The 13693-nt window shown below is 46.5% G+C and overlaps 1 protein-coding gene across 1 annotated transcript; it reads left to right on the top strand.

Moving 5' to 3' along the window:
* The first annotated feature begins 547 nt into the window (after nucleotides 1-547).
* Nucleotides 548-13192, top strand: med23 (mediator complex subunit 23). Its single transcript, XM_068754162.1, has 30 exons — nucleotides 548-598; nucleotides 927-958; nucleotides 1104-1191; nucleotides 1273-1397; nucleotides 1705-1816; nucleotides 2068-2166; nucleotides 2283-2384; nucleotides 2566-2635; nucleotides 2884-2996; nucleotides 3090-3185; nucleotides 6353-6559; nucleotides 6855-6998; nucleotides 7099-7244; nucleotides 7329-7574; nucleotides 7675-7817; nucleotides 8220-8394; nucleotides 8485-8648; nucleotides 8769-8893; nucleotides 8986-9191; nucleotides 9451-9631; nucleotides 9702-9872; nucleotides 9978-10194; nucleotides 10308-10417; nucleotides 10508-10634; nucleotides 10878-11043; nucleotides 11188-11260; nucleotides 11355-11569; nucleotides 11664-11784; nucleotides 11902-12033; nucleotides 12616-13192. The coding sequence occupies exons 1-30, from the start codon at nucleotides 548-550 to the stop codon at nucleotides 12832-12834; spliced, it is 4176 nt and encodes a 1391-aa protein (XP_068610263.1). The 3' UTR covers nucleotides 12835-13192.
* The last annotated feature ends 501 nt before the right edge of the window (nucleotides 13193-13693 follow it).

Genomic DNA, 13693 nt, shown 5'->3' with positions numbered 1-13693 from the left:
GTAAATTGCATTTATGAATGAAACGGCCAAACCTCACTGCGGTAAATAGGTTCTTAGTAGCCCAGTGAACTCACTTGTTTACCACATCAACATTCTTACTGGAAATTACGCAAACTTTAACAACAGAGTTATGTTTTCATTATGGTTCGCTATAGCGACATCAAGTGGACGACATATGCCACTGCTGTCATTGAATCCATTCCAGACAGTTTAACATGGTTAGATGTCCTCAAAATATACTTTAAGAAAGGAATATCGACTGAATTTGGCTGGTGGATATTTGTGAAATCTACAAATCATATATAATGATTATATATATATATTGTAATTACAAAAGTATAGGGGCTATTTAATCATGACGTGAAGCGGAACTATGTGTCTCTGCCGTGTCTCCGGATTGTTTTTGGTGTCGTGCTAACACAAGCGCTTCACTTCCGGCGCATCCTAGCGTGTAGCTTATTGATAGCGTTTCCTGCTCCCAAACAGAGTAGCAACTTGACTGATTTAAGTGATGGTTGGTTGAGAGCTGACAGTTTTTGATGCAAACATGGCGCTCTCAATGGAAACGCAGCTCCAGAGCATCTTTGAGGATGTCGTGGTAATTATCCTCAGGATTATATGGGTTTTAAAGCTAGCATTAGCCTTTCACAACCCGTTAGCCATTCACGTTGAACGTCTTCTTACGAACATGCTCTTGTGTTTGCAAATAAAAAAATCCTGCCACAGGTAGATAATAATAACTAGTATAAAAATATTATCTCCAGCGCCTTCACCTCTACAGTTACTACTCTACTATTATGTTTGATAATTCCAAGTTTCAAAGAGTCAAATCCTCATGTGATTTCCACAGATGATGCTAAGGAAATTCCATTTTACATTATCATGTATATTTTAGACTTACTAAAGACTTTCATTCTGTTCCTCAGAAAACCGAAATGATAGAAGAGGCCTTCGCTGGGTAAGATGCTCTAAACACACGTTCACAGCTCCTGCTGTTTCAGCATTTATACTCGTAAACTGTATGTTAAAATGAATGTTGTCATTTGCATGTTACGCTGTAAAACGGGATGCTTCAGGCTAATTCATTTGCGTTTTATGTTTAGGATGTTTATGGACACTCGAGAGGATGAGAGGACTAAACTGATCAGCTGTCTCGGGGCCTTCAGGCAATACTGGGGGACGCTTCCACAGGTGTCCAACCACACGGGGACGCAGTCTTACGCCTGAGACGAGGATTGACTGACAGGTCGTTTTTTGAATTGCCTTTTGCAGGATTCTCATGAGCAATGCGTGCAGTGGATTGTTCGTTTCACACACAGTCAGCACAGTCCCAAAAGGATCTCCTTCCTTTATGACTGTCTAGCAATGGCTGTGGAGACCAGTCTGTTACCACCAAGGTGAGCACGACCTGAACACAAACCGCATGACTTCATTCATACTCTGGAGGGTACATCGGTTATAATCCCGTTTATTTGATAAGACATTTTCTTATTCTTATTTAGGCCACAATATCACTGTCATCTCTTGCCTTAAGTTATTGTATTAAATGAATAATCTTTACGATAACGCCGTCGTTTTAAGAATCACTTTCGTAGTATTTTGTGTTAGTTTTATTGACGTGTCTGCAGTAAATCTGTTCGTATGCGTTGTTTATCATGCTATTTGTTCTAATCATCCCTCTTGTAAATCTCCGTGTGTTTGCAGGATGGTTTGTGTAGCTCTGATAAGCTCAGACAGTTTGGAGTGGGAGAGGACTCAGTTGTGGGTGTTGACGTTCAACCTGATTCGCAAGATCATCGGAGGGGTCGACTATAAGGTCACACACACACACGAGTAAAACCAAAAACCACGAAGCTTTTGAAGATTTCCTGTAATCGTATGTTCTTATGATCGGTGTTGTGTTTGTTAGAATACGGAACCTTGTCTTTGGTTATGCTGCTCATTTCCGTTATTCATCGGCTTTAGAGTTTGCATCGCGCGTTATATTCTCGCTCTCTCTCATTTCTGAATAGTTTGTTGAATCGTCCATCGTCTTATTTGGTTTCATGTAAAGTGTGTTTGTTTCAGGGGGTCCGAGACCTTTTGAAAGCTGTGCTGGACAAAATTCAGACTATTCCTATCACTGTCAGCTCTGCTATAGTCCAACAGCTTCTGGCTGCCAGACAGGTGTTGTGTTCTTTTATGAATTATTTGTGACCCCCCCCCCCCCCACACACTTGTGTCTTTTTTAATAATAAGTCACACAGATATCACATCCCTTTTTTTTGCTCCGTGTTTTTCAGGTGGTGGAGTATATCCTGGACAGAAATGCCTGCCTCCTGCCAGCCTATTTTGCCATCACGGAAATCAGAAAACTGTATCCGGAAGGACAGCTTTCACACTGGGTAACTGGGTTTGATGTGTGTGTGTGTGTGTGTGTGTTAGTGTGTCTGTGTGTATCTGTTCATGTCACGTGCATCTAACAAACGCATCTCTTTTATCTTCTCTTGTCCTCTCTCCTGTCCATCCTCGTTTTCTCTCTGTCTTTTTTTTTTATTATTCCTTTCATTTGCTTTGTGTCTGCAGATTCTTGGTAGTTTGATAGCAAATTTTGTGGACAGTTTCAGACCTACAGCCAGAATCAACTCAATATGTGGTAAGAGACACACCTACACGCACACGCACACGCACACACACACACACACACACACAGAAATCATATCAAACTTAGTTTATCGTTCTCGTTCCTGCATCTCTGCTTTGCTTTGCCAACTTTAAATGAATCCTAATATGTTGTAATCAAAGCATTGATCGAAAGGGGAAATGGAAGAGCTCATGCAATGAAAGAAAATTGTGCACACACACACACACACACACTTCATTTGTATGCATGTGTGTCCACAGGACGGTGCAGCTTGTTGCCGGTGGTGAACAATAGTGGTGTCATCTGTAATTCCTGGAAACTGGACCCCACGACGCTTCGGTTCCCTTTGAAAGGCATGCTGCCATTTGACAAGGTATAACGTTCACTTATGCACACATTAAACATTTTTCACTTCTACTTTAGATGCATGCAGCCCGACATTGTGTCTCCTGTCTTTGTTATGAAGGACCTGTTCGAGCCGCAGACGGGCTTGCTGCGTTACGTGTTAGAACAGCCATATTCAAGAGAAATGGTGTGCAACATGTTGGGACTCAACAAACAGGTATGGCGATCGCTTTTCTGCTTCTGTTTGATCCTTTTATTCTCTCTGGTTCCTTTACATTCTTGCCACCCCATCCTCGGCGCTCCCACTCTTCGTTTGCTCAGGTCTGATCCTGATCTCTGTTAACCCGTACCTTCTTGATCGTTTCCTCTGCCTCATCCGTTTCATTTTAATTTCTTTTATTTGTTATTCTGCTCATTTTTAAATTGCTTTGTCTCCTCTTCACCTCCCCAAACATCTTCTCTTGACACCCCTGTCTTCTCATGTTGCCCCGGTAACGCAGCTATTGTATAAAGCACCTTTATGTAAAGCGACGCAATGCATTGGTATTCACTTTCCCTGTTGCGTTCGAGCGGTTTCAACTCAGCCCGGCTCCCTGAGCACCTCACACACGATTGGCTGTCTCTAATTGTGTTCAGTGCAGGCGGTTTGTGTAATCAGCGCTGAGCTGAGCTCTCACTTCCAACAAATAACCCACAATGCAGCTTGTTTGCTTGAATCGGCTGAGTTGACGCTAACTGAACGGACGGCAAACAACCTAGCTTCTTAGTCACCATTTTCTCTCTCTGTCTCTCCTTTCCCCCCCCTCTGTGTTTCTTTCCTCCCCTTTTCTTTGTTTCTCTCCTTCCTCTCTCTCTCTCTCTCTTGTCCTCTGGTTGTGTGTTGTGTTTGTCTCTCTGCCATGCACTCTCTAGACTCTGAACATTGCCCAGGTATGTCGTTGTTCCTCCTCCGGGTCGCCTGACCTGCCAACTAACCAGCTCATTGGACGCTTAGTTTTTTTAGGCGTAGATGTCATTGAAATGGGAAACTTGGACAATAAAAGTGCTTGAGTTGGAGTGATGCTGCAGAGCTTGAGATGATCACAGCAGGGCTTCTCGGAGATGCTCTCTGGAGAACGATCTGTCTAAATAAATACTGGGTACGCAGACGAGCAGGTTAATAAAGTACGACGGCGCTGCTTGCGTGTAAACCGCAGGTTGTTTGTTTAGCTAATGCAGCAGCGTGAAAGTAAACAGTCTCCTGTCACCTTTTCCGTTTCTGTCTCGTAGAGCAGAATCGTTGATATCAGATATCACGGTTTACTGAGAGACGGCACCGCGGCCGACTCCGATTCCGACCATTAAAAGCTTCTCTGTGATGCAGCGTTCGCCGTCAGAGCGGCCGTGCGTCGAGTCCCAGCGTTTTCATGCAGTCTGTGGCTCCAGCTAACGGCTGACGAGCTCACTGTTAGTCCTGCCCGTTTCAAAACCCTGCTGTTGGCATTTCAAGCCCTGCCGCACTGCATGCGTGAACGTAGCTCGGGGGGGCTTGCCTGTTGTTAGCGCCGTCGTCTCGTGTCTGACCTTTCTGTTGTGCTGACCTGAGCAAAACGTCTCCATCCTGACTAAACGGTCGTCACAAATCAGCAATATTGTCGCCCTGACAGCAGCAAAGCTCGAGATGTGCGCCGGCAGCAGCGAGGCGGCGATCACAGAATCGTGTGCTGAATCATCTGATTGTAGGCTTTATGGCGAGTCGGTGGGTCTGGAGGATCGTGTGATTGTCGTGTCTTCTGCCTCCAGTCTAAATTAACTTCAGATGGTTTTTTTCTAAGTGAACTTGATCCATCCAATGACATGCATGCCTTAAATTAGTGGATTACAATCTGTATCCTTCACACTCTGCCAGCTTCACTTTCCTTTAACGACCCATCGACTCTCCAGAGTCTGTCCAGGGTGGAGATGGTTTCATAATTCTGGAATTAGAGTTCCAGATTTGGACAGTAGCGTCTAGATTCAAACTGCATGAGCACTGGAAACGCCAGAAGCGGAAGACATGACACAGTGTGGATTGTAGTTTATTGATGATCGTGTTTTGTCCAGGTCAGCTGAGTGATTTTGATTGGCTGTCTGACAGCTGCGAGACGTGATGCTGATGATATGGATCCCGAGTGAAGCATATGACCCCGTATACAGTTTCAGAAGCTTTTGGTTTTCAGTTAAGACTGAAATTAATGTTTCATCCAGACATTCACAGATAAATCCTGCTCTTTGTAAAGACTTACAGACTTTAAACTCGTAGATGGAGTTGAGTTGAGAAGAATCCCGTTCACACCCTCAGACCGGTCGTTTTATAGTCTGAGCAGCAGACATGAGGCTTCCTTGCTAAGCGATTGATCGACAGCGATCGGGACTGAATTCATTCTGGAACAAAAGATGCTTCCCAGTTTATTCTAGAAAACGCGTTTGCTCTCCTGACCGGGGGACCTCTGGCTGACGGGGGTTGGTGGCTTTCTGTGGATGGAAGATGGATGCCTGAGGACCCTCCCCCTTTTCCCCTTCCTTCTCACAGCGTGTGTGTTTGGAGACAGTCGGCCTCTCCGCTCCTCTTCTGTTAGCCTGCATGCAGGAATGACCCGCTGGGTTTGCTTTGGTATTCCGTGCTGTGCCGTTCTGTGTTGTGTTGTTCTGCTCTGAGCTGTTCCCTGTCATGTAATAATGAATATGTATGTAAAGAGTTTTAAGTCCACGGGTAGAAACCGGAGAGCTCTGCTGTCACACAGTTTTAGTTTTATCGCCTTCCGCGGACATTTGTGTCAAAGTTTCTCCTGATTGCGTTTCCTCTCGTCTCTTCGTTCACATGTAAGTCACACTTACGTTCAGGTGCTCCGTAGGTTTGGGTCCCACGAGCACCCGAACTATCGTTCCCGAGTCGTTGTCTTGTAAATCCGTCCTGGGAAATTGCTGCAACCTTTAATGTACCCGGACGTTGCAACGGAATCTAAATTCCAACCAGGCAAATGCACGGCGCCCCGTGGAGTGTCAAATTGAACACCTGTTCCTCCGTCATAAAACCACTTTGAAAATCAGCAGAGCATTTTTAAATGAAGACGAAGCGCCGGGGAAATGTTCACCCGGCTGAGGAATGGGATAAAGTTTTAATAAGTCACTTTCTAATTACTGTTGTAGCATCTGCTAACATGAAAATGTGAATATGAAGTATTTTAATGGTGGTCTTCCCCTCATTCTCTCCCTCCCTGTGTCGTCCTTCCCCCCCCCCCCTCTTTCTGTTCTCCCCGTTTCCTTTTTCCGTGTCTCTCCTCTTCCTCGCTTTCTCTGTTTTAACTTCACTCTCCTGCCTGTTGTTTTTCTTCGTCGCTTAACGCCCCCTTCCTCCCCTGCCAGCATAAGCAACGTTGTCCAGCGCTGGAGGATCAGCTGGTGGATTTGGTGGTGTACGCCATGGAGCGCTCCGAGACCGAGGAGCCTTTTGACGCCTACGTCGGGGGGACGAGCCAGTTGCTGTGGCAGCATCTCTCCTCCCAGCTCATCTTCTTTGTGTTGTTTCAGTTTGCGAGCTTCCCACACATGGTGCTGTCGTTGCATCAAAAGGTGAGGAGGAATCAGAAATCCAATTATGGGTCTTCTGGATTGTTGTCTGATTTTGTTTTGTTCAGCTTTCTCAGCAAAAATATTTTAGCAGTTGCTAATCCAGCTCAATTTTCAAGTCACCGGGAGGCAGCTTCGGCGGTGACGTAGTGAAGAACAGGCTGCAGGGATACGCTGCTGATTCTGGAGAGCAGATCTCTGATCTCTAGCGTCTGGAAGATGCAGTGGGGGGGGGAAACGAAATGGAGTGAAAACGTGGAACTGACGCGACCTTTGCCTGTTCGTTTCTTCTCTCCAGCTTGCAGGCCGAGGTCTCATTAAAGGGAGAGATCACCTGATGTGGGTCTTACTGCAGTTCATATCGGGTAGCATTCAGAAGAACGCCTTGGCCGACTTCCTGCCTGTGATGAAGCTTTTCGACCTTCTCTACCCAGAAAAAGAGGTGCAGCCCTGCAAAGAAATTAGCTCTCGTCTTGCACTGCGTCTTAATCTGGTTTGTGGGTCGCTCCATTAGATTTATGCACGACCTCCTTCCCTTCCAGTGCATTCCAGTTCCAGACATTAGCAAGCCTCAGTCAACTCATTCCTTCGCCATGACCTGCATCTGGATCCACCTGAACCGTAAAGCTCAGAGCGGCAAATCCAAACTCCAGATCCCCATACCGCACTCTCTGAAACTACACCACGAGTACTTAGCTTTAAAATATGTACATATCGATTCGGTAAATGTCTCCGAACAGAAGCACGTGATGCCTCTCTGCTCCCGTTGCAGGTTTCTCCAGCAGTCTCTGCGCAGCAACACTCTGGGCATGTCCGACTACAAGATCGCCCTGCTGTGCAACGCCTACAGCACCAACGCCGAATGCTTCCCACTGCCGATGGGCGTTCTGGTGGAGACCATCTACGGAAACAACTCCAAAGAAATCGAACTGCCCGGCATCAAGTGCATGGCGTCGGGGTCGGTGACGCCGCTGCCCATGAACCTGCTGGATTCGCTCACGGTGCACGCGAAGATGAGGTAGGGACGAAAGCGAAGGCCTTATGGAAGACGTGGTGTTGATTAAAGTGCCTCTCAATCGCTCTGTTTCGTTGCCCCCTCCACCCCACATTGTCTCCAGTCTTATTCACAGCATTGCCACAAAGGTAATAAAGTTGGCCAATGCCAAATCGAGCAATGCCCTCGCCCCTGCGTTGGTGGAAACCTACAGCAGGCTGTTGGTCTACATGGAGATTGAGTCGCTGGGCATCAAAGGATTCATCAGTGAGACGCACGAACATTTGACCTCTTTTAACGTTTTAAAAGTTCAGGAACGGAAAGCACAACATCGATTGGTGATCTATACACACACACCGATAATCAGGCAGCATGAGCGGAAGAAAGTAGGGAATATATTTAAAATATTTAATCTTCTGCGTCTCCAAAAGAAGTTCCAGCGGAAAATCAGCAGTTAAAGAATACAGAGAATTTTTTTTTCTATTATTGTCAGTTTCCTTTCCAGATTAATCATGAAAAAAAAAAAAACTAGATAATGTTTTCAGAATTTGTATTCTAACATTTCTAGGATAGACCAGTCTACATCTGATCCGGTCGTCGCCGCTCGTCTGCCGAGCAGACCCGGAACGCGTCCGCATTCGTATGAATTAATTCACGCCGTCTGTCCAGGCCAGTTGCTGCCCAACGTGTTCAAGGCTCACGCGTGGGGAATCCTTCACACGCTGCTGGAGATGTTTAGCTACAGGATGCACCACGTCCAGCCGCACTACAGAGTCCAGCTGCTGAGTCACCTGCACAGTCTGGCTGCTGTACCACTGACCAACCAGAACCAGCTGCACCTGTGGTAACATGGACTCCCCCGGCCACGCGTGTCCACAATCAATACGAGCTGTTTTGCACCCGCTCCGATCTGAACCGTGCCTCTTTCCCCCAGCGTTGAGAGCACGGCGCTCAGGTTGATCACGGCCTTGGGGAGTTCTGAGGTGCAGCCTCAGTTCACACGCTTCCTCAACGACCCGAAGACGGTTCTGTCAGCCGAGTCCGAGGAGCTGAACCGAGCCTTGATCCTCACCCTGGCCAGAGCCACACATGTCACTGGTACCGGATTAGGACACATTTCTTTTTCCTTGTTTTTACTTTGCGTTTTTACTTTACGTTTCTTCCATTCTTTTTTTTGTCTACTGTAACAGCATCCTCTTAATTTTGTGTCCTATCTAGATTTTTTCACCGGGTCTGACTCGATCCATGGGACGTGGTGTAAAGACATCCTCCAAACGATCATGAACTTCACCCCCCATAACTGGGCGTCACACACGCTGTCCTGCTTCCCTGCTCCTCTACAGGCGCGTTGTGGTCTTAAACTCATTTTTTTTTTTTTTTATCTTAAATCATTTATCCTATCATAATGACCCAATCTTTTTTTTTTTTTTTCCAGGCGTTCTTCAAACAGAATAACGTTCCTCACGAGCCTCGGTTCAACCTGAAGAAGAACGTGGAAGAGGAGTACAGGAAGTGGAAGTCCATGGCCAACGAGAATGACATCATCACCCACTTCTCCATGCAGGGCTCGCCGCCGCTGTTCCTCTGTCTGCTGTGGAAGATGCTTCTGGAGACGGACCACATTAACCAGATGGGCTTCAGGTTGGGCGTTGTAACAGATTCCACCCATACAGCCATATATTGATTATGTACAGCCACTGAAAAGGATTATGTTGGACTGTATTTAGAAATGAAGCGTGTTGTAGCAGCGATGTTCTGGCGTTTTTTATTTACACTAATTGAAATTGACGGGAATTGTCGCGCCTCTGAAAAACATCTGTGCCTAATCGATCCCGTGAGAAAATTTGGTGCTTTTGATGGATCAGGATTTTAATTTTCCTCTTTGTTTTTTGTCGCCTAGGGTCTTGGACCGAATCGGAGCTCGTGCGTTGGTGGCTCATGTGCGAACCTTTGCAGACTTCCTGGTCTATGAGTTCTCAACCTCAGCCGGTGGACAGCAGCTCAACAAGTGCATTGAAATACTCAACGACATGGTCTGGAAATTCAACATAGTCACGCTGGACAGGCTCATCCTTTGTCTGGTGAGGAGAGACTTGAGCGCAGATTAACGTGTCTCGGCCTGCGTGTCTCATTTCTGCTGTCTTTGTCCAGGCCATGCGCAGCCACGATGGCAACGAGGCTCAGGTCTGTTACTTCATCATCCAGCTGCTGCTCCTGAAGCCCAACGACTTCAGGAACCGTGTGAGCGAATTTGTCAAGGAGAATTCTCCCGAGCACTGGCTGCAGAGCGACTGGCACAACAAGCACATGACGTACCACAAGGTACGCACGTGGCAGAAATCAGCATCTTCTTTCGCCTGAACATGAATCTTAAAGATGAAGCGGGGCGCTCGGGTCTTAAGATTCCATGTTGTCGTTTGTTACCAGAAATTTCCAGAGAAGCTTTACTTTGAGGGCCTCGCAGACGAGGTCAACCCTCCCATGCAGCTCGAGCCGGAGTACATGCCCATCTACTTTGGCAACGTGTGCCTGCGCTTCCTTCCCGTCTTTGACATCGTCATCCACCGCTTCCTCGAGCTTCTACCCGTCTCCAAGTCTCTGGAAACGCTCCTCGATCACCTGGGAGGCTTGTACAAGTTCCACGGTGAGAAGCGAGGCACAGTCGTGGTTAGAATGAAAGGAATGTGAAAGCAGTTGTTTGTGCATGCTAAATGCGTGCTCTGCTGTCTGTGTGTGTGTGTGTGTGTGTGTGTGTAGATCGTCCAGTCACCTACCTCTATAACACACTCCACTACTACGAGCTGCATCTGAGAGACAGAAGCAATCTGAAAAGGAAACTGGTGCACGCCATCATGTCTGCGCTCAAGGTAGGCAGAGCGAGACGCGGTGTCTCTGTTCCTCTCGTTTTGTGTTGTTGCAGCTTCATATATGTTTAACGGTAATATTGTTTTTAATAGGACAACCGTGCCCCAGGTTGGTGCCTCAGTGAAACCTACATGAAGTTTGGCATGAACCCCAGAGAGGACAACGTGTGGGTCCCTGATGACACCTACTACTGCAAGCTGATTGGACGCCTGGTGGACAATATCCTTCATTAACCCCTCCCCTGTCGGCTGATGGATCTGTTAATTTTCTCCCAAATGGATTCTGATTTGGGCCAATAAATATGTCAGGACTTGTCATCTTCCTTAATGGCTGTTTACGTCCAGACAGATTTAATTCAAGGCCATTTTATTGACCAGATTTTGGCATCTTTATATTTATTTATAGGGTTCTGTGCCTCTAGTCCTCCAGCAGCAACCTTTAGCCTTCTTAACTCTCTTTCACCGATGGCTGGCAAGTCACCCGGCCCCTTCCCCAACTGTGACTGGAGGTTCAACGAGTTCCCGAACCCCGCAGCGCACGCCCTGCATGTCACCTGTGTGGAGCTAATGGCTTTGGCCGTGCCCGGAAATGATGTCGGCAACGCTCTGCTAAACGTTGCATTAAAAAGGTATAAAAGACGAGGACTGTTAAAGGCTGCGAGTAATCTTGGGAGCAAATGATTGTAAATTTTTTTGCATTTAGTTGCGTGCGTTCTGTTTAAGTAATGGTTTGAATTATTGATGAGTCAGACCATGTTTTCTTTTTCTATTAGTCAACCTCTGGTTCCCCGGGAGAACATCACAGCGTGGATGAACGCCATAGGACTTGTGATAACTGCACTTCCTGTAAGAAAGCTAGTCGCAACAAAAAAAGGATCACAGTCATTTAGCCTTTGATGAATTCACACAGGATGGCGACCTCTGGTCTCTCCTCTTCCAGGAGCCCTACTGGATCGTCCTCCACGACCGCATCCTGTCTGTGATCAGCTCTCCAGCGCTGACGTCAGAGACGGCGTGGGCCGGTTATCCCTTCGCCTTGCTGGACTTCACATCCTGTCACCAGAGCTACAGCGAGATGAACTGCAGCTATGTGCTAGCGTTAGCGCACGCCGTCTGGCATCACTCGTCCATCGGGCAGCTGTCTCTGATTCCCAAGTAAGGAGATCCTCCAACGCTCCCCCTGGCTCCCGGCGCACTTCTGGAGCTCTTTCTTCTTCACGTCAGTTTTTGCTGTCCTGCTTTCCTGTAGGTTCCTGTCAGAGGCGCTGAAGCCCATCGTGCAAACGGAGTTCCAGCTGCTCTACGTCTATCACCTGGTGGGGCCGTTCCTGCAGCGCTTCCAGCAGGAGAGGACGCGATGCATGCTAGAGGTAGACCCACAATGTTTGATTGTTTTTAATCCTCAAATGACGAGCGCAACACAAATATGCTCAGAGACGCTTTATTTCTTTGGCGTGCGATGCCATAATTTTTTTTGCGTATTTCAGATCGGTGTGGCCTTCTATGAGATGCTGCAAGCGGTGGACCAGCACTGCCACCACCTCAGCTACATGGATCCGATCTGTGACTTCCTCTATCACATTAAATACATGTACACCGGTGACAGCGTGAAGGAGCAGGTGAGGCTCTTGTTTTTGTTTTAGTCTAAATAAAAAAAGCATTTTTAAACTGCAGACGTGACTGGATAGATAATTCAGCAAACAAAACGATTCATGAAGACACGTGGAGGCTTTTCTCACCTTGACTGCGGCCGAGATGACGCGCACGTAGCTGCTGTTCCTCACGACACAGCTGTGTATTTTTAAGTTTCCATTTTTAGTTTGGATCGGTCACATTCCTCTGAACGCCTCCCCTTCGCTTGCCCGGACCTGCCACCACAGTTAATTATGGGAAATGAAACTGTAGCTCCACTTGGTGCTTCAGGGTTAGACAAACATCCTTAAATGGATCTTTCAAGTAATGAATTTAAAAGACAAAAGCCAAGGTTAAAGTCTGAAGACTGTCTTTGTATTTGGGTTGCTGTTCTTCATTCACATGATGCCTAATGATAGCGAACCATCGTGATGGAAGTTGACCTTATTGTTAATTAATTATTCTACCACTTGGGGATGTTCAGAAATTGGAGCCATGCAGAATTTAAGTTTTCCTAAAAAAGATCCGGAATTCTGCATCACGGAATTTTTTCCCATCGCATCTCCCAGGTGGAGAAAATCATCATGACCTTACGTCCGGCGATGAAGCTGCGGCTGCGCTTCATCACACACAGCAGCAAGATAGAGACGTCTTCATCGGCTTCTGCCTCCGCCTCCGCCCCCACGTCCTCCGCCGCCCCTCTGCCCCACACCTCCTCGATGCCCTCGTCTTCAGCCGCCTCCTCGCCCTCCTCCACGCAGCACGCGCACACGCACGCACCGATGTAGGCGGTTCCGAGTGAAAGCAGAGCACAAAGCTTTTCACAGACTGGGATGTTTTCTGTTTGACTATGAGCTCGATTATGATTTAAATATGTATCTTGTGTTTTTTGTACACAGAAACCCTGAGTAGCTCTCTGAGTCTCAAACCTATTCCAAAGTGCTTTAAGAGATGCGTTTCCAAATCTCATCTTGTCACAAATAAGATAAAACAACTGTTGTTTTACAGTTGTTTTATGTTTGGCTGTTTAAGAAACTGAGAAGCATCTCAGACTGAAATAAAGCAAAGCCTGATCATGGGGTCACAAATACATATTGACTTTTACAAAGTACTGCATCTTTTTTCTGTCTGCAGTCAGTTTTTATACGACACGTTATCATTCTTCATTAAATATGACTTTGATAATTCTGCTTCTGCCTTTTATTGATGATTCTTTGTTCCTTCCAATCTATGATCAGTCGCTGGGATAACACCTTTTCTTTAGATCAATCAGATCCAGCTAGTGATTTAAAATATGCTCTAATGTCGGATGACTTTGGATAAGGTAAAATGTAAACTCTCTATCAAAGTTTGTATTGTGACAAACAAAAAACACATTTTAGAGATCTTTTAGTATCAGAATAGCTTTAAAAAAACGAGGTTTTAGTGTCCTGTTCATTTCAACAAGTGCCAAATCAAAATTACTACCGTGAGCTGTGAATCTGTAATTGAGGATGAAACTGCCAGGGAACGGGGCTAGAGGTCGGCCCAGGAGAAGATAGGTGGACGTAGTGAGGGAGGACGATGCAAAGGACAGGGTGAAGTGGAGAACGTTGCTTTGCTGTGGCGACTCCTCACGAGGACAACCTGAAAGAACAAGAAGTCCTG

The sequence above is a fragment of the Brachionichthys hirsutus genome, chromosome 20 (assembly GCF_040956055.1).
Source record: "Brachionichthys hirsutus isolate HB-005 chromosome 20, CSIRO-AGI_Bhir_v1, whole genome shotgun sequence".
Classification (NCBI taxonomy): Eukaryota; Metazoa; Chordata; class Actinopteri; order Lophiiformes; family Brachionichthyidae; genus Brachionichthys; species Brachionichthys hirsutus.
Note: the sequence above shows the minus strand (reverse complement) of the source record. Positions and strands in the feature narration are given on the sequence as shown.

Bases quoted from the DNA above. Each gene is read 5' to 3' on its own strand.
- med23 (XM_068754162.1), top strand. From the start codon at position 548: ATGGCGCTCTCAATGGAAACGCAGCTCCAGAGCATCTTTGAGGATGTC. The intron at 6,999-7,098 runs GTGCAGCCCTGC...CTTCCCTTCCAG, and splicing joins TTCTCTACCCAGAAAAAGAG to TGCATTCCAGTTCCAGACAT. The intron at 7,575-7,674 runs GTAGGGACGAAA...CATTGTCTCCAG, and splicing joins ACGGTGCACGCGAAGATGAG to TCTTATTCACAGCATTGCCA.